Here is a 25,275-nt window from a genome sequence, read left to right as displayed (position 1 = left end):
TTCAGGAGGACCTAAGTCACTGAAGAGCTTAATTCTTGAGTGAGAATGAAAAGTTATTTCTTCTAAAAGAAAAGCTATTTCTGTACTTTTGAAAACTTTATCCTCCGTCAAATAAACACATCTTGAAGTGTCTTTTCACTTATTAAAACTTAACTCAAAGGGAATAAATATGAAAATCAGGATCAAAACATGTTTAATCTGAAAAATGACTTTGTAGAGATCAGAACTTGCTATTGATCTAGAATACTAGCCAAGCTGAGCTCTCCTATCTTTTGCAGAACAGGACTAATGCCGAGAATTCTGCATGGGATATTTTACTCCTGGTAGAGCTTAAACCCCTCTCTTCAAAGCAATTTATATGTATATTTTAATTTCTGGTGTCAAAACAGGATGAAGCACAGATTTTTATATTGTCTCTGCCATACAAGCACAAGTGAAAACCCACATGGATATAAAAAGGGTTGGGGAGGGTGTATGTATTGTACCACTAAAATGAACCAACATGAGTATGACTATTACATGGACTATTACATGGAACAGTGAAGGGAAAGATGCTTTTATTGCTCTTCATCATCTTCATCCATTTACTGCTCTTCCTCAGTTTCATCCTAGATATATGTCTTGGTATGAAGAAATCTATGTCTCCTTGTGCTGAACACCTTAGCTACTTTCCTGCAGAGCTGAATACTGGCATGCTGCTGTTCAGCCCATATGCAAAGCAAGCTTTAAAAATCAACAGGATTTTTTGTGCACCCAGAGCTTTTTGTAACATGGGCAACAAGGTGGTTTTACCTCAAGTTAGTGTTTCATGTGAGTTACAACTGGTAGCCAAACCTTTTGAAATTCCATGTAAACTTTGTTTTGAGAAAATAGGGATTGCAAAGTGGTCTGTATGCAGAGTGGGTAAATCTCTTGCTTACAAAGTTTTCTGCTCTCAGAAGAAATAACCTGACCAGAAGCACTTGTGACATTTCAGTCCCAGGCTTCTTACTGCAACAAAACAGAAGTTAAGTCTTGTCCACTGGGACTGGGGAGAGATTTATCTTCATTTCCCCTGCCAAGTAAGGTATGACAGAATAATGTGCTAACCTCTGAAACTCTTTGTTTCTCTTGCAGGTACCACGAACATCCATAGCAAAGCAAAGGTCCTCGAAATACTGCTCTAGATTGCCCACTGAAAGAAAATTTCACTAAACCTCCTGACAGATTCATACCTAAATAACAGAAGTACCAGAAGGCACTCCTGCCTTTCCACTGTTGTGTTTAAACTAGCAGTTTCACCCAAGTGACATTTCTTAATGCTGCAAACCTTTGGGTCTTCAAAACTTCCTTCCAAGGAGATGCCACAAGCCATCAGCAGAGTTTTGTAGTGCTGAATGAAGTCATACATGATAAGTGAGCGCTCCTTCTTGGGCTTCTTCTGCAGGTACAGCTGCAGATGGTTCAGTCTCTCTGTCACAGATAGGCTTTGGTCCAAAGGTGGTGGTGCCAAACTCAGACTGATTTCTAAGGAAGGAAATGCAAGCAAAAAGCATCTTTTAACCCATTACATGGTAAAAAAGGCAAAAGAAAAATCTTGAAAATCTTTAATTTAAAGCACAAAAGCCACTATTGAACTATGAAAAAATAACAATACATTTATAGCACCATTACATGTTTTATCAAACCAGAAAAGGCTCCCAAAAGCAATATGCTGTGTCAGTACTAATAAACAAAGGATAGCCAGGAATCAAACCCTAGTCACGAGGTCACTTAGCACAGACTGGGCTATGTTCAGCATTTGAGCACTAGATCTGACCCAGAGAGCAAAAATTGGAAGAGATTGAAAGCGAAAAGGAAGTTAGATAGAGAAGTTGTGACTGAGCAAATGTTTTAGCCATATTCATGCTTAGAGTCCAGTGTCTGAGCCAACTGCCTGCCCTTATTACACAGTACTATAGATGTATCCACAGAAACCTGTTCAAGAGTGTTCAACACCTATGGCTGCTAAATGACTCCACCACACAATGGAGCTGGGGTCGGGACAATCACTTCCAGCACTTCCAAGAACCTTATCTGCTGAAGGAATTTTTGAGATGCAGCAGAGCCTGTCTGTTCACTTACCAGCCTGGTCTTGGATCTGCTGCAAAGAGATATAGTAGGCATCTTTTCCACCCCAACACACTGCCAGTCCAACTACCAAGATGTCTTCACATCCTTGGACAGGAAATCCGTCATCTTTAACTTGCATCCACTGAGGAGAACTCACTAAAGAAATAATTTTAAGTTACTATTATAAAGTGGCATTCATAAATACAGAAGAGTTGGGATCCTGAAAATGCAAATACATACAGCTGAGCCTAAAATTTAATATTATCGAGTCTCAGTAAAGCAAAGGAGATGAGTGTTAGTAGAGGATGGAGGGTTGGTGTCAAGCATTTCCTTGATAGGCCTTTGGTGATAGTAATGAAGTTTTAGCAGCTTGTTGGTATGTGAGAGCATCTGAATATTCTTCTGTGACTGCCTCTGAACCAAGGTTACATATTTTCAAATATTTTCAAAATATAAACTTGGTTTAATATAAGCACGTGTGAAATTCAGATCAGTCTCTGAGTTTTTGCAATATTGCTTCTTTTTTTTTCCCCACATAAGTATTCATGCAGTTTGCTGCTGCTTTATAAACATATTCTTCCTTTAAAATGATAAGATTAAGCAGTTAGATTCTTTGCTGTCACATTGCCATAACAACAACAACATTTCTTAACTATCAAAATAGATTTTTGACAGGCAAATGTGAAATGCTTTTTAGAGTGGAAGGAATACACTTCTATCTCAGCTCTTGAAGAGGTTGCTAGAAAAGGCCAGAATTTGGAAGGGATGCTTTATGGGTGGTTTAATCTGAACAGGAGCAAAACCTTATTTACTTTGAGGGTGACAGAACACTGGAGCAGATTTCCCAGAGGGGCTGTGGAATCTCCTTCCCTAGAGATACTCCAAAGCTGCCTGCACGTGATCCCGTGCACCCTGCTCTACATGAACCAGCTTTAGCAGGGGGGTTGGACGAGATAATCTCCAGAGGACCCTTCCAACCCAAACATTCCAAGATTCTGTTATATCAGTGATTTTCCTCCTTTTTTGCATATCCTTTCCTTCTCTAGGCCTGCTTTAAGCTGAAGATACCACATGCTGTTCACATGCTGTTCACAAAATAATGCACTGGAACAGGAAACTGACCTTTCTTGAATTTGCCACCAATTGTTGATTTGGGAGACAAAAGGCACTTTGTTCTTTCACACGCCACTGAGATGGAGAATCTGCTTTTGTCCTTCCATTCTGCAACAAAAGTCTGGAAAAGTGCTTTGTCACTGGCTACATCAATAATAGTGAAACTTTCAGCACTTAAGGGAACAAATGGAAAAACATCCTGAGACAGCTGCAGCGAAAAGCCTTGGTCTATAGTGGAATCATCTTTTATCTCATCTGTCTCAGCTGGGTCTAGACACCCAAGGTTGACCTGGAATGTTTTTACCTGCTGCTCTGCCCTGCCCTCACTATTCCACTGTAGCTGAATCGTCTGCCCTTCATTCTTGCAGGTGACTTGTCCCTTTCTTGCAGATTTCACAGGGAGAGAAACAGAACATTTTGGAAAAAGCTCTTTGGGAGGTGTTGGAGGAATAAACCCATTATTACTATCTGGTGCAGGACAGGATGTTCTGTTGCTTCCCTTGAGCTGAAGTGTTATGCCAGCTGTTTGCTGAAGATCCGAGCTTTTCGTTTTGTTTTCTTTAACCTTGAAAGAGCTTTTTAAGCAAGTGGGCAAAGGCTCTGGCTTACAACAGTCAGATTCAAAAACTGGATCTGCCTCTTGCCTAGCAATAGGAGAAACTAACTCTCCTTTCAAACTGGAACTTGCTGAAACTGGTTCAATGCCTGAGAGGCTAGACCATTTGTCCAACACATCCTGCAATCCTGGGCTTAGTTCAAACGAACATCCAGTCCACACCACTGGATGGGTGCTCTTCTCTGAAGCTTGGTGGCTTCTCTGGAGCTTTTCACCTTGATCTCCTACTAAATCCTTTGGTCGGGGGTCACTGTTACAAATGACTGAGTTTCTTAATCCTGACTGATCTTGAAATGTAGAAGGAATGTCTTTCAGAAAAGACGGGGAGTTTCCATGGTCTAAAACTTCTGCTATTACATCCGAGGATGCTAGAGACACATTGTTACACTGTGCAGAATTCTCATGTTCTTTCTGATTGTCACTGACATCAAATTTATTCTCAATCGGCCTTGGATTCTGCAAAACACCATCTGGAGGAAGCAAAGCCACAGGGTCCTTTCCATCAACATCCATGATGTGAACAGCTGAAAGGTCACTGACATTACTGAAGCTATCATCAAACAGCAAGCTATCACTCATATTTAGGCTTGTTTCAGGGACAGGCTGGCATTCTACTTGTACAATGTGTTCCCTACCAAAATGGGAGGTTGCTTTATTCAGGTCTTTAGACACACTCTCCCCTTTCACATTCCCATCAGAATTTTGGGTCTGATAATCTTGTAGAAAACTGTGTAGCTGTGAGTCAGACACTGAGAAATCGCTTTCTTTAAGGCAAGGTGCAGGTTCTATTTTCTTCCCTACAGGCTGTAAATTAAGGCCTCCAGACTCCAAAACTTCATTACTACAGTGCTGAGTTGTGTTTTTTGTAATGTTACTTGTTGTGATAAGACTTGGGAAGCTCAGTTTCCTAACTGTTGCAGCCAGTCTTTTATCAGTATCATTCTCAGTCCATAAACTGCTTAGTTTTTCTGATATTTCCTGCTGTGGTATTGCTGCCAGCTCTGAACCTTGTATCCCCTGCTGTCCTGTGATTCCAGCTGCTCTCTCCTGTTTTATTATCATCTCAGTTTGAGTATCCAAATGGATGCTGTCTTCAAAGTCTCTAGAGTCAGAAAACAGATGAGAGGCTGGATCATTCTGAACACCATCTGCATTGCAAACACCACTGGATTTTACTAAAGACCCTTTCAGAAAATCTTTAGGATGACTGTTGCCATTCTGCAGTGTTCCAGCTTGTAACAATATTCCATTGGGCTTTTCACTCACATTTTTGCCAGCATTCTGAATCTGAATATTGCATGTTTTCTCCTCACTAGGACAAAAATGCTTATCAATTCTCGCCTCAGCAGAGCTCGCACCTGTTTGAGTTTTATTCCTTTTATTCTGGTCACCATCAGTTTTGTCAGTTCCCTGTGTCCTAACACTACCAGGTATTCCTCTACTTCCTACAATACTGTGTGTCTCCACACTGGTGTGTGGAGTACCCATCAACATAACAGGTGCCTGAAAACCTGCTCTCCCCTTAGGCATGCCTTCATTAGTGGTGGTAGGGTCTGTAAATAATCCTTCCATTTTATCTTTCTTCCCAATCTTAACTTCCCCCATCTGTACAGAACTTGAGACTTTATGAGTTACGGAATCCGTTTCCATAAATTCCTTATTATTTTGGTTTGAAACAAAATTACCTGTAGAGATGGTGGTGTGGAAAATGGGCAGCTTTTCTATGTCTATGCTAAGCTTATTTGAATCTTCAAGAAGTGACCCCTGCAGTTTTGAAGCGGTATTTTTGTTCTTAGTCCAGTTTAAATGTGTATCTGAGCTTTTAGTCAATCTAGAGGCTGAAGACTCTGTTCTCAATGTTGGTGTTTTTCCTTGCTCAGTAAGGTGCTCTTGGATTGCTATTCTGGAATCCATCTTGGTTTTGAACAGAGAAATTTCTTCTGTGTTTTTATTTCCTCTGCACACATTTGGCCATTTTCTAGCACTGTACACAAGCTCACCCTTGCCTTCCTCTGCTCGAGCCTGTTTCCTGGCCAGGACTTCAATCTCAAATACAGAGCTTTCTGTGCTACTGCTCAGTCGCCTTTTATATCCCTTTTTAATATTTGATAAGTTTCCAATCTGAGAAGCAAAGCCATTACAGTGTTGAACTCTGCACCCTTTTTTGTTTAACACCCTTGAAGACTCAGCAGACTCTTCTCCATCTGATCTATGCAGTCTGTCTTCCACTTCTGACTCACTGCTGATCACAGAGGATGTATCAGTCTCGAGAAAAGACTCTGGGTTCCACTGCACCCCCATCAGTGCCAAGTCCTGCTGCAGAAGCCTCCTGGCTTCCTCCACAATGACAGAGGCTGCTTCTCTTTCAGTTAAGCCCTTCATTCCAGCCATCCAGATGCTGCGCACGGCCCGACGCTCCTCTGCTGACTCCTCATCCTCATCCACAGCTCTCCGAACACTGTGGGAAGGTAACAGACAGATGTAAATATCTATGCAGAACATAACAAACAACACAAGGAGCTGGCACTATTCTCTTCTGCTCCCATTCCAACTGTCTTCATAGCTTCCTTTACAGAAGCACTCTACCTAAAATATAATGCACTTGATGGGAAGTAGCTTAATCGGAAATAACTATTTCTAAATATGAATAGATGTCAATGAAAGATATTACTGGCTGCATACCCCAAAAGCATTGCCAGATTTCTGTGTTCAAATGTACCCCAGACAAGTCCCAATTCGCTGCTAGGGCAAGATGCAGGTCTCAACGAATCATCCCCCATCCACCATTTTCCAAAGAAAGGGAAGTTCAAAAGCATGAACCAGGCAAGTTTCATGGCACAGTCCAACAGGTACTTGATCAAGGAAGTTTGTTACCGCACTAACTTATAAACCATAAGAGAATCCCAAAAGATAATCAGCAGTAAATCAACTACTCTGAACATATGGTGGAGCTGCCTTTTAGAGGCAGCAAAAACACCCCAGAAAGGACTGACAATTTACCCAGGACTAAAGAGTGCATTGAAAAGAGGAATAAGAAGAAAATCTAGGTCTCAAAAACTTGTTCTGTAAATACAAGATGCTTCTGTTAATTTCAGAACAATCATGGAATGACTGTGATCAGCTGGAGAGACCTACAAGTTACTTCTAACATTTGACACGAAGTTCCAAAGGGTTGCAATATTTTCTTGCAGGTTTCATCCTGTAACCCTTCACCTTACAAACTCCTCCTTTACTTGACTTCTGGACTTACTGATTTCTCACCTTTTAAACGGTACTGAGTTCTTCAGAGCAGCTGCCACATCATCAGGACTGGCTTTAGCAAGATCAGCCACGGTGACAAAGCCAGCGCTGTAAAGGGTCCTGGCACGCTGTGCATTCAGCAGAGACACTCGCACCAGGTCACAGAGCTCCCTGTGCACCCCAAAAGTGAGGCGGCTCTGGAACTGAGAGAGCAACAACTCCATGTTGTGCCAGCCCAGTCGATTACAGAAAACTGTTATCATTCCTGGAACACAGAAGGTACATGAATGTCTGAACTCCAGCTCCAGTTCTACTAAGCTGGATTCACTCCCCAGCCCCCAATCTGAATCAGCACTCACTTTACATTTCTCACCTTCCCATTATTTACAGAAACTAACTCATGTTTATTACAACTATGAGTAGGAGCTAGTCTTGCAGAACACAATCTGCAATTAACTAGTTAATCAGTGAGGCAGAAATTCTGAATGACACTATTTTTCTAAGATGCTAATATTGAACGTTTGAAGCACATGCATATGCTGGAACAGCAGTCCTATGAAACAATCATACTGGAAAAAAAATGGCAAAGGAAAAAGTAGTGATGAGAATCACTAAGAGAAGCCACAGATCTTTGAGGAAATGCAGTGCTGACATCCATCCAAGCAGAGCTCGACCTGCAGGATTTCAGTTACTGAGAGCATCATAGAAGGTAGCAAATCCTATGCAGTCCCCGGAGTATGGGAGAAGAAAAGAGCACAGAAAAGTAGAGTTTATTACTCACAGATTGCATCTACAGACTGTGGAAACCACTGAAAGACATGGCATCCCTCACTAATTTTACACTGATTATAGAATACAACCTTTATCTTATCTCTTATCTCTATGTCATATCAATAGTTCATTCTACTTCCCAGATTACTGCTGTGAAAATTATTAACACTGGAAATACAGAATTATGAAACTGCTACAAAGTTATTTATACTAAAAGTTAAAAAAAAAAGTTATTTATACTACCAGAATTAAATTAAACTACTCTGCATCAGTTGGCGTGACCTTTTCATTTTGGGGCTTTGACTCATACTGCAACCCACACAGAGGGTTTTGCAAGTTGAGCTAAAACTGTCTTAAAAACTGAAAACCCACTTATGGAGTAATGAAGGATTTAGGCAACAGAAAAAAAAATATCTTGGTCTCATGGTGGGCTGTAACTTCTACTCCCACACAGCCTTCTTAAGGGAGTTAAAGGTAGCAGCTGTCTGACCTCCTATGATCTGGTGCTAAATGACCCAGAAGCCATTCACTCTGATTTGAAAACTGTAACCTTATACCTTCTGGCCAATTAATTTTGCATCCAGAAGAAAGCCACATCCCATCTTAGAGACTCCAAACTTTACTCAATGCTGAAAGGTATTCTTTTCTGATAGAGCAAAGCTTTAGAAAGGACTTGCACTAATTTCCATAGTTATTGAACTATATTAGGTATATATATATATAGGTATTGAACAAATTATGTTCCTGCACAGTACACAGCTGATTTCCACAGACCTCAGCATGCCGCACACTGCTTGATTCCCCTCAGCTGGCCCCCTTCCCACTGCACACTCTGTGGTTCCACAGCAGGAGCAACCACAGGTTAAGCTGTAAATCCGTAAGTGGTTTTACAAGGCTGTTTGCTGTTAGTACCACACTGTGGCTATCTTAGCCCCAAATCTGGAAGGCAAAAAAAAAAACCAAACACCACCCCCCCCCCCCCCACCAAAAAAAACACCAAGAAAACAGCCTAGCTTAAAATTCCTGGGGTATTTTGCTCAGACAACTTGCCTGCATAAGTGGCAGCAGATTGCTGCAAGGACTGAAGCTGACCACGACTACAGCCATATTTCTTGGTCATATCTTGTAAAGGAACCTCACTGATTAAATCCAGAAGGGCAAGGCTGGTGAAAAACCTGTTTTCGAAGAACATGAAGAAATGAAATTGTCATCCAGGGCACATTACAGTACATGGCAAAATGTACCGTGATACATAGGACAGAACAGTAATACATTATAGCACACAAAAGAAACAGAGAGGATGGCTTCCAAAAACATCAGCACAAACATCTTGTGCCACCAGTGTTCTTGGACCAGAGCAGACCAGGTCCAGGTTCTCTGACCTATCAGCTCACTCAGAAAAAGAGCCAGTTCCTGAAAACAGACACAGATCCTGTGCATTACAAATATTATAGCCTCTAATCTCTGCACATTCACACCCACATTCTGTGGCTACCTTTTGTGGATGGCCATTTGTCTGTGCTGTTTCTCTGTTTTAGCTGTGATTTTGCCCTTTACAGAGCGAGCTAGAAAGCCTTCTTCAATTCCCACCAGCTCAGCCACGCGTTTCATTGAGGCAGGCAGCTTCTCCCATAAGCAGAAAAACTGGTACCAATCAATTGTGGTCCACTCCTCATACACTGGGGTGACCTAAAGAAAATAAGACAATGCAAAAAAACTGTTTCAGGGAAATAAACAGAACTAAACAGAGTTTTGGGTAAACAAAACTACAGCCTGGGGAATGTGGTTAGAGCATCCTACACACTACGTAAAGACACTGAGTCACAGGCATGTACCATGAAGAAAGTAAAAGCTCTTCTAATCCAGTTTCTTTAATATTTGTACTGATGAGATCTGACTCATATGGGTATGATGAAACAATTTAGAATCTTTGTCAGATTATTCTTTAAATCCAAGCCACTAAAAGATATTTAAGCTGTATCTTCAATGTCCTTTAAGAAAACAAAATTGTATTATTTTTTAACACAATTTACAGATATCCATCAACCTCTTAAAACCACGAGTAAACACACTAACCACTGCCACATCATCTGATAAAGCAGGAAGGGCACAGATTTTGCCAGAATTTGCTGAAGCTTTCATTTACCTGGAGTACAAAAAAATCTCGACTTTTATCAACACTAACAAAAAGCCCTCCAGAGCTTTTTTTTATTGTTTTTTAGCCATAAAACAAATTCTGTTAATGTTTAGTCAGCACAGTCAGTTTCTCCATGAGGAGACAAAATGTCTTCATATCTTTCTCAATATAAAGCAAGATTAATTATTTTGAAAGAACTAAGAGTTGTTTGGCACAAATGTTAAATGGCACAGCATACTAAATGCTTATGTGGTTGTAAATCATCCATGCCTCTTCATCTGCTGAGAAGAACAAAAGTTATTAAGATGGAGGTTTATCTCTTGTTGCTTATTGGGCTTTTGTTGTGGTTTGGTTTTTTTCTTTAAAAAAACCTATTTTCCTAGTCCAGCAAATCCTTATTTGTTTTAATCAACTTTCCTAAAATACAAGGGCTTGGAATTCAGTCTTGTATTTGTACAAGTAAAAGATTCAAACTTAAAAGAACTAAAAAGAATTTTAGCAGATAATCTCCCTGTAGCCCACAAGGAACACATGAAGAACAATAGTTAAAAGGACTAAAAAAGCAACAAAATGAAATAAATCTTTGGCCTTGAAAATGAACAGACTTGCAAGAAAGTGTTTTAGAGTAGTTAACAGAAGAGAATCTCAAGAACATTTTGTTCAACAATGTATGACTTAAAATAACCTTAGACAAGCTGCTGCAATTAAAAAGTACAGCATATAAAACATAATGCCATCACTGCCTCTACCCCAGAACAGGAACAAATTTCATCCTTTTTTTTTTTTTCTGTTTTGGAGATGCAAACAGGGAAAAATTCACTGGTGCATAACACAAAGGTGTTCATTTTACCTAGCAGAAACAGAACAAAATATAATGGGTTCTTCTAAAACAGAGATATGAGTACATATGGGACAGCAGTAAATCCAAAAAAAATCTATCAGTATTAGCCCATAACTGGGTTATTGAACACAGCAAGCAGAGACAGGTACGCTCAGACTCTTGCCTGCCCCTGTCTCCCAGCTCAAACAAGCTTTGTAATTGCAAGCACATTCCTCTTGAAGTGAACCTTCTTTTCAGACAAGATTCCCATATTCTGCCTTTGATTTATCATCCTGGTAAAGAGAATACACCTTCCATTTAGAGAAGGCTAAAGCTGACTGTCAGATTTCAGCTGATGATTGCATGATGGGCCTCTGGCAGCCATGAATCCCAAGTTGTTCAGTGCAACTCCATCTGGCTTCCTCACTAATCTTCACAAGTTCATGGCTTCCTCTCCCAAGGTCTTAAATAGCAGTGCTCAGCTTTTCAAGTGTATGTGCTCATAAATCTTGACACACTCTGGGACACTTCTCTCACAAGATTTATCACACTCCTTCCTTTAGCCCTGGCAGTATCACCAGGCAAGTAAACTAAATCAGGGATGAATTTCACTGTAACTGAAACAATGAAAGGCCTACCCATAGAAAGAAAGTGGTGTGGCTCTCTGAGGCTTTTTGGAAGCAAAATAGACACTAAACGCCCAACATCTGTCTGGTCCTCCAAAAGTAATGTGAAATTAAGTCTGCTGATCCCAAACACACGTACAAAAATCTTTGTTTCATCCATTTCAAGTGCCTCAGAAAAATTACCATAGTCTTATGCTCAAAACTTATTAAGTCCTGAAATCTTAAGAAGTCAAGAGGGACAACAATGGGGTTAAATGGCACACAGCACCTACCTACACAATAGACACTATGGTAACACATCAATTCTGAAGAACATTCAATTTAGAAGCTTTTCTTCATGAAGGATGAGCTAAGAAAAGCACGGAAAAACCCAAATCTGTGTTCATGGAGTGCCAAGAACTTTGCATTGTGCTGTCTTCTCTTAGTTTTGGTAGTAGAAAATACAAGACACAGAATGAGGAACCTACCAAATAGACAATATGCAGATCATTCTCCAAAACAAAGCTTTTCATAGCTCGCTGCAGGTCAGCAAAGATTTCCATGGCTTCAGTTGGTGAAAGAGAAGAGGAAAGAGTAGCTGAGCCAAGATGTGTTGGGTGATAAACCTTTGCTGTTAAAAAAAATATATATATATTACATAGAGAAACATTTCAGCGCAAGCTTATAACAATTTTCAGGTTGTGCTGCATTTGAGAGATTTCTAACTTTCCACAGATGATTCTTCAGTAAGAAATAGTGTATGCCTCCATTCTGAAAACAGAAAAATTGAAACAATAACAGGCTTAGCCTTGTCTACGTCTAAATTAGCTTTTTTCTCTTCTTTAGAAATACGAAAATCAAAGTCTGCAGTTAATATGCACCAGTCCTGTGGTTAAAGTTTGCTTTGTTTAAAGATATTTTGGGAATTTGTAGACTAGGATGCATCAGTCTTAGAGGTGATGTGCAGGTGATGTGATGTGCCTTTCAAGAACATGTACATGCAAAACATGTTAAAGCAGGTGTCAAGATACTTTCCAGAAAGCTAGAAAATTTTTGATACACAATTCTTTAAAATAAAATAAAAATGCAGATAAGTCCTTACTATTAATTTACAGTGAACATCTACTCAGTTAGCAAATCAAAACTAACTGCAATCACTGGGAAGAACACCAGCTTTACCTTTCACATCATTGCCAGAGTCCACAACCTGAATGAATTCATTTTCCAGCAGCCATGCCACACAAGCCTCGATAGGTCCAGCTGGTGCTTTGTCTTGCCCGTTTTCCCACTTGCTTTCCTTCAAGCTGGATGCAAGCAGAGTGCAAGAGGCGTAGGTCTGCACGTCCTCTGGAGTGTTGGCTACTCCCCCCACTATGATCTGTTGAAGAAAACTACCTGTTCAAATTGCCAGAGATGCAGTAGCACAGAAGATCAGATCAGAGAATCAGAGAGTGATCCATCATTTCAGTTTCAAAGAACCATTTTCCCAGAGAGGGGAATGTGAGGCAAAGCAACAGCCAACTTTTAAAGACTTTCTTGGCAAGAAGTCAGTCATGTTGGGTAGAAGTAAGAGGATTAAACTGTGGAAAAGAATGATTTGCAAAATTTTACTTTGAAACTGGACATACACATAGCAGCAATTTAGATTTGAGACTAGCCTGAGGTATTTTTCTTAGCCAACACTGTGAAATATTAAAATATGTTAGAACACAAATTGCAATTTTGTGACTACAAAAAGCAAACCATGAAGGTGGAATTCTTGTAAGGCTATTCAGCATACTGAAGGTTTCTCTTAATAAATATGAATGGTGTACCCCTTCATTGTTTTCCTGATAGAGAGTGATCTTGTTCACCTTGGATTTTGGTTTTGCTTTAAAGGAACCCCTGTCTTTTAGACAACTCTTATGTAGAAACATGCATTTAGAAATTCCATTGGTCTGCTTAAATTCAAAATCTATGGAAGGACAACCAAGTTCTAAACATCACTAAAGTTTTCAAAAGACAGTAAAAGTATAGCAAACAAATTATATTTAAAGAGTCCTGTATCTAATCTAAGTTCAAGCCCAAAAGTAGCTTTGGAAAAGGATATAAGCTCATCTACATGGAATAAAATCCTTTCGGTCCTTTTTACTCCTACAGGAACCCTACAGAGGAGAGAGCAAATTGGGTACCACCCCTGTTTGCTCACCAAAAATGTATTCACAAAATTTCCATCATTCCTTTGCAGAAGAAGTAGGTAAATTGAGGGGGTAAGTAAGAGACCCTACAAGGTTCCACAACTGTCATTATGGTCCAATTCAGCCTACAGGACTGAATCAGTAATTTACAAACATCCTCCAGCTAAGAATGTCAGGTCACATCTAAAGTTTAAGAATTACACTTAGCTCTGCCTGCTGCTTGAGTACATCTAAATGCAATAGCAAAGCTTCTTTGAGTGTGCTCACATCCCCATCTGCAGCAAGCAGAGAAACATCCTGCTAAATGCTGAATATTGAAGCAAGCTGGCAGACCCAAATAAGATGACTGGGTTGACAAAGGAGGAAACACATGAAAAAGAAGTGCAGAGAAAACATTTGATAGTGTCACATAAGAAGCCATCCTCCAAGGGTACAAGCACAGTTCTAATCCCTCTCTGAGTGTCCTGTACCTCCAGTATTGCTCTTTTCATGCTAGAAGCAACACCTTCCCCTTCTCTTCTAAGCAAACAGCTGCAAACAGGCTTGAGAGATCCCTGAAGCAGAGCAGCACCTTTTGATCTCTCTGAGGGCTTGCAGACTAAAATGCTCTCGCCTATTGGAGAAGAAAAGAAAAACAAAACAAATACAAAAACAATAACCTTAGTACTGCATCTTAGCACTATAACAGCTGCACACAGTTCAATTACAAGGACATATTATTGGAATAGAAAACTGTAAGTATTTTCAAAAAAGCTGAGTAACAAAAGAAGAGAAAAAAAAGTGCAACGTTAAACAGTGCATATGAATTGCTATGTAAGAACTGCACAGATGCATAGTACATCAGAACCAAGGCAGAGCAAGCTTCAAAATTGCATTAAGCTAGTCTGGGTCTTGTCAAGTCATCTAAGGAGATTCCACAGCCTCTCTGTGCATCTGCTTTTCTCCTGAACCTCTCTTGTTTCTTGTTCTGGAGTTGACGGGAACTATAATATACAGTGGCATCAATTTGACTTTTTCATTACATTAATGAAATGAAAAAAATCTCAAAAGTAAGAGGAAAACATAAAAGCTGCACAGTATTTTGACAGTTTGTATTAAGTCAATCAGCTTTCACTTCAGAAATAACTAATTCAGAAATCCAAAATTACTGATCCAGGAAACCATGCAACCTCTAAACTTTCATATATCTGCATTTACACATACATACACATAAGTATCTTGCATGGCTTTCACTGAAAGTATATCTCAATATATCCTACGTTAGAATTCTCTGTCAGACATTGTTAAGTTAATCTCTAACTACTGAAACTCTGTGGGAGACAAAAAACATCCCAGAGCCATGAAAAAAAAATGAAAATAATGGGTAAAATCCTTTAATGAGATCATAGTACAGCTTAGCCATGGAAAATGCAGTGGTCACATAAAAGATATTTTTCCCACAAAGAAAAATTTCTCTATTAGAGAGAAACTGGATCACTGGAAGACCTTAGATATAAAGACCTTGCAACTTAGCTAGTTGCAAGCTTTGCCAACAAATGATAAAAGAATTATGCCTTTGACTAAGAGGAAAACAATAGTTTTGGATTAGCTGTACAGTAAATATCATGATAGATTTATGGTAACTTCTTAAGATTTAAATGCATGTAGTCTGGACAGAAGGCAATTTTAGTAGTGGATATCTTAGTATGATCCTGGGAATGTTAATTTAGGGTAAAACTGTTGCTGTGGAAATGCTACAGTAATTAGCAAATCCAGAGGTAATGAAAACAGAACTGCACTTAAATTTAATGAACAGAATAAATAAATGCAGTGTAGGTGAGTAACGAAATACAGCTTAAACATAATTATGTAAATTAACTACAGGATGAAATGATGCTCAGAGGATGTGTCTTGGATTTTTTTTTATCCTGACAGGTGAAAATTTTGATATCTGTTGACCATGTACTTTTGACAGAACTGGGGAGTAAGTAAGATAAACTGCCTGTAAAGCATTGTTTTGTGAAAGAAAAGCTTATTTTTATTTTAGCAATAAAGAACATCTATTCATTTTGTATTTTGGTTCTGATGTGACCTGAAATTTCCTCTGAAAACTTCCCTTTGACTCTTTCAGAGTGATATATCTAAAAGAAAATGTAACAGAAGATGGGTATCCACTTAGCTCTACATTATCTGACAGTTTTACATGCCTTGGGGGTATTCTTTCCCAAGATGCCACTGATAATTTAAAGCTAATAACTGCAATCTAGTAGACAATAAACAAAAAAAAGGAACAATATCCATTATTGAACATTTCAGATACTAGGGGAAAATACTAGGAGAGGTCCAGTTAGCATCAGACTAGACAAACACCAGAAGGCTCTGGATATATAGGCATAAAACTCTACTAAAATCAACAAAGACCCAACTAAATTCTAGGTTTTGTTCAGCTTTACCTACTTCTCCTTGGGAGAATGTTAGTTTTGATGAATGCAAAAGAAACAAATTTCACTCTCCAAAATTGTATTTTTAAACTTCCATCAAATCAAGAAAAATAAATTAAAAAATCAATATGTAAGACAATCCAAAACTACAATGTTGGGAGAGGAGGAGGAATTCAACCCAACAGCATTTATCTTCTGTCTGTCAGCTAAATTTCATATCCACATAAGGCTTTTTTCCCAGCTGAAGTTGCTGTCCTCCAGTCTCCCTACTCTGTGACAGAGTAGCAGCTGGCAACATAGCTTTATGTTCTCATCCAAAAGACTCTGTGGAGTGGAAAAAAATGGTACATTCATGAAGCTCATCAGCATAAAATCAACTGCTTACTGTGCACAACACAGTCACATCAGAACTGTCAAAAAGGGTACTAATTATTGTTACTTGAAGGAGAAAAAGAAGAAACTTCAAGGAATAATGTAATTTTACACCTGCCAGCAACAGTCAAATGAGAAAGTCTGGAAAATTTTGAAATCCAGCATGCAGCTGCCCTTTTCTTGAACGCATAGGGAGAGCTCGCAGAGATATAGGTCGCAAAATGCTCTGTTGCTATGCTACTCAGGCAAAAATAGAAAGCTAAATGTAAGAACAGTCTGCTTACATTGGGCTCCAGCAAGCACCAATCAAACAATCAGAAGGGCAAATCCCACTTCCTGCATCTGCTGAACTTCTTATTTTCTACTATGTTTATGCTTGCATAATGTGGCTTTTTGCAAACATCATCCACAAAGATAAATTTCCATTGCAAATTAAAATAAGGGGCAGGATTATTTTATTGAACATCAATCAGTGCCACTGTATGCAAGAAGGTGACACATTATCTGTGAACTATTGTTCATATTTCCCTGTCTCTGTCTCATTACTACTTTCAAGATCCATAAAATTGATGGCTAAGTTTAGCAGAAGTTTAATAAATCTAAATCATAATTTCAGACAACAGAAGTTTGTCAAATTAGGGTTGTAGACTTTAAATACATTTCTTACATTTTAGGCCTGTCCAATGAGAGTTCACTGCAAATTTTCTCACTGAAACTCTAAATGCTTTAGTCAAGTGACCATGGATCACAGAATTAAGGTGAATGAACAACATAGCCTTAGAAGCTAACAAGAATTCAAAGGAGAAAACAGCCTGTTCCTGAAGTAACTGACATATAAATACCAAAGCCAGTCTCAGGCAGTGAAAACTACCCCTGGGAATTACAACTTTTACTCCATTAATACCAAACAAATTAATACCAAACAAATTCATCTTGATTAACCTAATCATACAGAATATCGAAGGAATTCATCATGATTAGTCCCTAATTGCAAAGTACTGCCCTGGATTTAATCAAGTTAACATCGCTCCTACAGAATGTCAATAAAGACTCTGCTTACCCTCTGTGTCTACCCCTTTCCTGCCAGCCCTCCCAGCCATCTGCTTGTAGGTGAGGATGTCCAGCAGTCTGCCACCAAAGGTGGGTGTCCGGATGATGACGCGGCGCGCGGGCAGGTTCACTCCGGACGAGAGCGTGGAGGTCGCTGCCAGCACTCGGATCAGGCCCTGCCGAAAGGCTCCCTCAATGATGTCCCGCTCGTCGAAAGTCAGACCTGAGGAGAAGTGGCTTTTAGTGACCCCTGTGATGGCCAGACTGAATTTAAGAGCTAAAAATATTGCTGTCCAGCAAGGGAAGAACAAACTTGATGAACATTCACCATTCAGTGTTAGGAACTAGACTTGCAACACTACCTTAGTTGACTTCTGACCGGTAAGTGAAGCGAAATTTCACCATTAAGTTTAAACTATTCAACTGACAGTAATACACGAGCTTTTCTGAGGTGTTTGTACATATTGTAGCAAGAGGAACTATTTACTGCATATTTACAAGCACTGCAAGTGAATACATAAAGAAATAAAACAAAAATGAGAAAACAGTAGGGACCTAGGATTTATTCATCTGCCATCCTGACCCTGGATTCCTTCTTCATTATTCCCACTAGAGGTCTAGAATGTATCTTTCTACATGACCTTCAGAGCTTCAGGCCATTATATAAGAAATACAGATTCCATAAGCATTTGGAATTATTCCTCCTCCATAATCAATGCAATAGCTACTGTTGTCTCTCCCAGTCAGTCTTTTCTCTCAGTGAATCAACAGGTGACATACTCTATTACCTACCTAAGTAAGAAATAAAAAATCCAAGCAGAAGTGTTCACAGCACATACTTGTTTGTTCTTTATTTTTATTGCTATACTGCCTCTATTTACTCATTTATTTCAATATTAAGCTGAGGGAAATTGCTCTGGAGTACTCTGGCAGCTTTAGGAACAACTTGAAAATACTGAAGCTGCAAATCAGTTATGTTTTCAGGCATTTCACAAAGAAAAGACCAGGTAAATTGTATTCCAGAAGTTGCTGTCCAACACAACAGAGAGAAGATTTAGCAAAACAATTTGTGAATTAAAGTCTTCAGCCACAAAAAAAAGGATTTCAAATTTGCCTGTAACTGTGGGATTCTCAAAGCTTATTTACTCATAAGCTACAAAATGCTTAAAAAAAGCAGCTGGTAAACTGCTGATACCTGCAGCATAAAGAACCCATATGACTTACCCATTACTGAATTCAAGACCAAGATATTCAGGAATACCTGCATGATGAAATGCCACTCCCCATGGCAAAGTACGCTGGAGCACAGAATCCAGGCCTGAAATGGAACGCTTTAACTGATCCAGGACCTCACAGATCCCTTCTCTGTCCACAACAACTGGGGCAAGGGCTAAGTTTTTTGCAGAACCTTGAGAGAAAAAACATTCTTATAGTTTCTACTAAAATTAATTTTCATTAAAGGCACGGTGCATACTGTAGTCTTCTATTAAGTACTTTTCTCTTACTCTCAGTTTGTTGCAAACTGTAGAACTCCCTGGCAATGATGTCTGCCAGTTTCTCACACCAGTTCTTGGATGGACAGAAGAGCAGGACTGAATGGCCACCACAAACAGTCTCATAACACAGGCTCACAATATGGTCTTCGTCTCCCTGAATTGAGATAAAATGTTTTCAGTGCACTCTCAGATTGAATGAGGTTTGTAAATGCTGTTCTTCTTTTGTATCCCAGTAGGAATCTTCTACTTCCAGTCAGAAAGAGAAGAAAACAAAGAACATGGAGCACTGTTACCTTAGTTTCTGTCTCGTTTTATGAAGTCCAAGCACTAGTATGACCACATTGTTGAGGGCAGTTCTAGACCTACCATGAATACATGTAATGTTTCGCATCTTGCTTTCAGAAATATTTTTCTGAATGAAGGCCACACAGTGCATAAATAAATCACTGCAATCTCCACATCATGGTCAACAGCAGTGGGAAAGAACTAGGAAGAGCCCCAAAGGAAAACCCCCTTTACTTTAACTAGGGAACATTTGTTAACTTGGATGTCTGAACTAAAAGTGTGACCTGTAGCAGTCTAAGCATCCCCAATAAGATGCACTCAGCAAGCACTGCTGACCACAGACTGCAAGTATTCAGAGCACAGTGGAAGGCTTTTAGGGATACTTATATAGATGTTCATGCAAAAACCTGCTGTTTACAGCTTGCTTTTTTGGTTTTAAGATCCTAAGAGAGTCTCTGAACTGATCTGTAATGCTTGGCTATGCCAGATTCTCTTGTAGCAAGCAGGCCAACAGAGGAAGAAAAAAATGTAGGCGTACAGCAAAAAATAAAAGGCACTAAAATGCAAATGAAAACAGGGGGGCAATGGCAGGAACTTCTCTGCAAGGATTCAGCCAAATTCATCTGAAGTGGTGAAGTCATCAAGTTCCCTTTTATTGGTCCAGTCTGAGGCACAGAAGTCTGAAGGTCCAGTGATAGATTTCAAGCCCAAGATCCCCCAGTCTTATAAAATAAGCCAACTCCTTTAAACCATTGAGTCATAAGCCTAGTTTAGTTCTTTCTCTCGCTTAATTTAGTAACTATCCAAAGCAACTACCCCAAAAATATCCAAATGCAATATCACCTCCTCAATGTGACCACATAAAAGCTAAGTTCCAAATACGCTAGTGAAAAGCATTTCCTTTTGTTTCTAGGATATTTTTGCTTGCTGTGCCCCCATGGTAATGACAAGAGAATGTCTGTGCACAGCAAGAAGGGGGTGCAAAACTTTCCAAAATATTGCTGCCATTCAGCCCATATTGCCCAACTACTACATTAGAATTCCACAGAGCAGTTCAAAGGACTGCAGAGAGAATTCACCCTTCAAAGACTCCACAGAAAAAGACCTACAAATAGTGAGTTCAAATTTCCTACTTATGTGGTTCTTTGAAATAATTATAGTATGTTACCCTTAACTTTCCATATCCTTTTCAAGCTTGCAAAAGGACTAACTACTGAAAACAGATTCAGAAGAATTAGGATGGACATCTGCCTTCTAATCAGTGTCAAAGTTAGTCATTTAGCAGGTGAACATAAGCAGGTTCATTGCCAGATTTTAATACAAATACTTTCTCCCAGTTATAAATGCAAATTCCTTGGCCTAAGCAGGAAATACTTACCTACATTTATGAAAGGAAGTAGATTTCCACACACAAGACAGAGTGGTGGGTAAGGGGAGAATAAACTTTTTATACCTGTCAAGTACTCAGAAACAACATCACTGCAAAGTCAACTCTGTCTTCAAGTCAGATTCAAGAATCTTCAAGACCTTCATGAGTGTGTATTTTGGGGTTTTTTTGTTTAAGTCAGTAGAAGACAAAAATACCAATTTTATTCTCAGTTTGAGCATGAATCTATGAAGTAAAGATGAAGTTGTCAATGTCATCTATTTAAAAATAAATAAAAACATACCAGAAACTGACTTTTTAACTTTAGCACTACAAAAGGTGTTATTTCAAAGCCACTGCTCAGAGTTTTGTTACCTTCAGTTGCAGCTTGGGCTGGAATTCTCGGACTAAATTCATGGAGGAGTCATATATGTTGCTGCCAATTTTCACCCACTCCTTGAGAGGCACAGGGCGGAAATCTGTACAGTACAGCTCTGCATCTAACCATGAGGCCAGGAGCCCCAGGTTAGGGAGGGTAGCACTCATGCCTACTATCTGTATCCCACCAAAAGCAGGACTGGTGCTCTTTGTGTGTCTGGAAGTGGTTAAAAGAAAATGAAAGTTAGTGACAACACAGGCTACCATTCAGGAAAATGGAATTCAGAAAAACCAGTTTGACATACTTTCTTACAGCTTCTCAAGTGCAAAGCTAATTTTTCAACTTCTTGACAAAGAAAGAAGCCATGCTCTAAGAAAACACATCAGGTTATGCACTGGTAACAAGATAATTCAGCTTTTAATCAATTTGAACTGAAAAACCTTTACCTTCTTTAGGCAGCCAACAGGTATAAATTGACTGCATATTTGGAGAGACTGAAAACAAATGCAAAGATCAGCTAGTTCCTTGCCACTAACAAAAACATGTAAATAAAGGAAAGGCTCAATCTCCATTGCAATCTTTCTAAGTTTAAATACCTTAATTAAAACACTTCTATTTGTTTCCATTCCAGGACAAATAATATTAGATTAATGTCTTTCTAGATCTGGGAACCAAAACCCTAAGTACAGCAAAGAAGCAAGTAGCTTCTGTTCCTAAAATGCTGAACAGCAGCTTTCACTAAAGACAGTGAGAAGTAATGGACTCCTAACAAACCTGACAACACAAACTGTTAATTTAGATACCCAAATTTAGATTTTAATTCAGGCTTTTACATCCATATAATAGAAGGGGTTTTTTATGCTTCTAAGCTTGTGTTTGAAAAGTACTTATTTGCATTGCACTGAGCTACAAATCAAGACTTTAAAAAAATGAAAAAATCTGAAAAAATCACTGAGAGCTCAGAAATAACCCGAATCTTCTTAGAAGACCCTGGTAATCCTGGCAAAGACAAAACAGAGAAAACAAGATTACCCAGAAGCTCTAGTATAAAAGTTCAGTCACTGATGAGACAGAAATAAGGAAGTTGGGGAGAGGCAGACTCTGTTATCCAAGCTCTTCAAGCATTTGCAAGTACAGCTTCAGCATCAAAGTTACAGATTTTTGTCTCTACAGAAATTTTTTCCTCCTTAAAGCAACTTTTGACCTCCAAGGATTAAAAACATTCCAGCTCTACAACACACTAGTTGACTAAAGAGGAGAAAAATCGGCTGCAGAATTTTGTCTGAGTCTGGAAAAGCCTCGTGGGAGAAGCATGGACACCCACACAGGCAATGGCCATCTGAGAACATTTTCTTGCTGTGAAGACACACTTCAGTGTACTTCTGTGGGACAGGCACTGATCATTCTGATAACTGGCCAGACTGGACAGTGTTTAAAGATTTTATATAAGCTCATTAAATAACAGAGAGGAAAGAAAACCCAAAACACTGACTTAGAAGGACATCTGAGAGAAAATGTGGTCTTCAGCTCCAGGAATCCAGTGGATTCCAAAATAAAAATAGAAGCCTCTTCCTTCATGTCAGGAAGTGGTACAGGATACCACTGTCACCTTGATCCTGACAGAGAGATGGAGAATCTGGGCCTTAGCATGCCTGCATGGTGAAAGCTGAAACACTGTGTCTTCCCAGGGACATTCTTTGATGCACCTGTACTTTTTTCCCCTGGCAAGTTTTCCCTTGGCAGGAAGTTTTCTCCTTCCTGCTTCCTCAGTGCAGGGGAGTAAAGCAGAGGGTGGGCCTGCACCTGTGCTGCAGCAACCTGATAAACCATGAGAAAAAGAGTGGCAAAGTCACTCACACTGCGCCAAAGTGTACTGGCTTCCAGGATTTACGGGGAGAATATGAGAAGTCAGATGTGATTAGATCGAGAACACTGCTGGCTCCTGGAAATCATGATGGGAAATACTGGGTGAAATGGCCAGTGGAGAGACAGTGTAGAAATGGCAGCTCCCCCAGACCTAAATAGATGGTCTCTGCTTAGTCCAGCAGTGGTACAACTCACAGGTTAAGAAGCAGCAGAGGAAACCAGCAAAATCTTTCTGTGCTAAGGAAACAGTTGATTTTGACTCTTCTCTCAACACCACCAATAAAGATTAAGGCTACACCACCTCCTCCATTTCCTTTTTTCTATGTTTGGGCACTATGGAGCAGCTGGACAATTTGGTGCTGAGGATCTAGATACTGAATTCTTAAAAGCTTCTAGAGGTCTTCTCAAACATCTTATCAATTCTCCAGTGTCACAATCACTTGTGCTAAAGGCAAGAAAACATGCAACCACTAGACTATCCCATGTTTCAAGCAAAAGCAGAGCTCATCCTGAGCAGTGCTAACTAAGCAGACTACTGACATACCCTCTAAGTCTTCTGATCAATTCACCATGCACAAGTTAACAGCATGCCCACTCTTCAACCACACACCAGAGCATTCCAGTAGGATAATTACACCATTCCATGAAGAACTGAAAAATTAGGCAGGGCAAATCTGCTAGCAAAACTGTTCTAAAAAAGTCCAAACTTAAAAAAAAAAAAAATAGGCTAAAGAAGTAAATGAAAGCTTCAGCCTTACTTCTTCTCCTGAGAGGATAAATCCCATGGTAGCACACAAATGGAAAACCATGAGGAAAAGAGGGTTTAACTACAATGGCAGGCCCCTGAAAAGTGCTATGATGAGATCTTAATAATTAGTCCAGGTCATCACTCTCATAAAAACCTTGGAGCTAACCCAAATTTCCATTCACACAGAGAACAAATACTTAGAGTCATCAATTATTTAGCATTAGAAAACAAACATCTCAGTCTACTCACCTTTTTGCTACCTTCTCCGTAACATATCTCACTTTGGTCAGAAGGAGTTCCAGCAGATATCCCCGATGAGAGTCTCCCAACATGTGTAACTCATCCACAACCACCACTCCTGATAAAGAAAAGCACTCAGGTCATATCTCACAAACCTCCACATGAAGAACAAATACCCTCAATCCTTTCACATTCCACATGAATGGACTGAAATTTATATTCACAAATCCATCTATGCTTACCAACACCACAATGGCTTCTTTCTGTCACTGACAGAGACAAATCATGACCAGTGTTATGACATTTCACATCCACCACAACCACACATACACACACAAAATCAGCTTTTAAAAAATAAAATAAAAATAAAATAAAAATAAATGGGTTGAGTTCTTAGACTGGACACCACACAAAACAGTATTGCAGCATCTATACTGTAATCCCCTTGCAAGGAAAAACCCTCAGGCTTCAGAGTACCTGGAAAGGAAAATTCCAGCACCCAAATGAGCTAGTCAAAAATTTTGTCAACATCACTGTCTTAGTTAAAAACATCATTTTTTACTAATGCAGTAATGTCAGACAAAAAACAAGAGCAGATGTAATTACACTGACAGAGTCTGCTTCCTATTAAATTGTTTTTCATTAACCAAACCTGAATGAGCTCTACTATCTACCTTTGGCTTTCTAATGAAAAAAAAATCCATACGTGACAGTTTTGTTGCCCTCCTACCTCCTGCCAAGGACTTTTTAATCTGTTAAGCACTTCCATCAAATTTTTAAGGTATGTAGAAATATCTAACAGAATAATGTCTAAAAAGGCTTCTGAATATCAGCAGCTGGAGGCAACAGACCAGACTAGGGTGTTCCCTGAGGAGAAAACACAGAGCCACTATTACTCAGGCACCCAGTGCACTCCTGCACATATCCCAGCAGCAGTATATAGCCTTTCTGGCCAGCTGACAGGGTCCCAGGGATATGGAGTAGGATAAAGGAAGGTTAAACAAAAAAAGCAGGGCACAGAGGACACCACGCTTCATTAGCTGCTGTGGAATTTTTTTCCTCTTTGGTGCAGCTATGTAATATCTTTGTGGTGTGGCTAAAATAGCAGGAGCTTAAGGGCAAATGTGACCTTATATTATCTGTCTCAATGCTATTTTTCCTTCTCTTTTTTTTCTCTCCTTCCTACATATGTTCCTTCTCTCTCCGTCTGTTTTCTCCCTCCTTCTCTTTCAAGCCACTTAAGTTAGAAAAGAGTGCTGCACTGCTTCATCAGCCTCTTTTACAAACTCCCACCCATCCAGCTCCTCTGTCTTCCTGTACTTCCTCTATTCTGTTCTTGCTTATAAAAAATGGCAATTCATTGGTCACCAAATACATATTTGTTCAGGTACCAGAAAAAGCTTCTTCCTGCTTCCCTATAAAACAAACTGTCTCAATTCCTCCAGAGCCGAGACAGGACAGTTTAATCAGATACCTACCAAAG

At 39.5% G+C, this 25,275-nt stretch overlaps 1 protein-coding gene across 1 annotated transcript in view; it reads right to left on the bottom strand.

The window, feature by feature from the left end:
* Nucleotides 1-25,275, bottom strand: part of POLQ (DNA polymerase theta) — a 51,289-nt gene that overhangs the window by 17,883 nt on the left and 8,131 nt on the right. Inside the window, exons 6-19 of the mRNA XM_058840565.1 lie at nucleotides 23,802-23,910; nucleotides 20,935-21,154; nucleotides 18,918-19,062; nucleotides 18,674-18,820; nucleotides 17,423-17,635; nucleotides 14,041-14,183; nucleotides 12,573-12,771; nucleotides 11,882-12,024; nucleotides 9,327-9,520; nucleotides 8,882-9,006; nucleotides 7,082-7,325; nucleotides 3,210-6,278; nucleotides 2,104-2,243; nucleotides 1,310-1,506 (exon numbers count right to left, since the gene is read on the bottom strand). Coding sequence (XP_058696548.1) covers nucleotides 1,310-1,506; nucleotides 2,104-2,243; nucleotides 3,210-6,278; nucleotides 7,082-7,325; nucleotides 8,882-9,006; nucleotides 9,327-9,520; nucleotides 11,882-12,024; nucleotides 12,573-12,771; nucleotides 14,041-14,183; nucleotides 17,423-17,635; nucleotides 18,674-18,820; nucleotides 18,918-19,062; nucleotides 20,935-21,154; nucleotides 23,802-23,910 — 5,288 coding nt within the window. The remainder of the gene's footprint in view (nucleotides 1-1,309; nucleotides 1,507-2,103; nucleotides 2,244-3,209; nucleotides 6,279-7,081; nucleotides 7,326-8,881; nucleotides 9,007-9,326; nucleotides 9,521-11,881; nucleotides 12,025-12,572; nucleotides 12,772-14,040; nucleotides 14,184-17,422; nucleotides 17,636-18,673; nucleotides 18,821-18,917; nucleotides 19,063-20,934; nucleotides 21,155-23,801; nucleotides 23,911-25,275) is intronic.

Source organism: Poecile atricapillus, chromosome 1 (genome assembly GCF_030490865.1).
Source record: "Poecile atricapillus isolate bPoeAtr1 chromosome 1, bPoeAtr1.hap1, whole genome shotgun sequence".
In the NCBI taxonomy this organism is placed as follows: domain Eukaryota; kingdom Metazoa; phylum Chordata; class Aves; order Passeriformes; family Paridae; genus Poecile; species Poecile atricapillus.
Note: the sequence above shows the minus strand (reverse complement) of the source record. Positions and strands in the feature narration are given on the sequence as shown.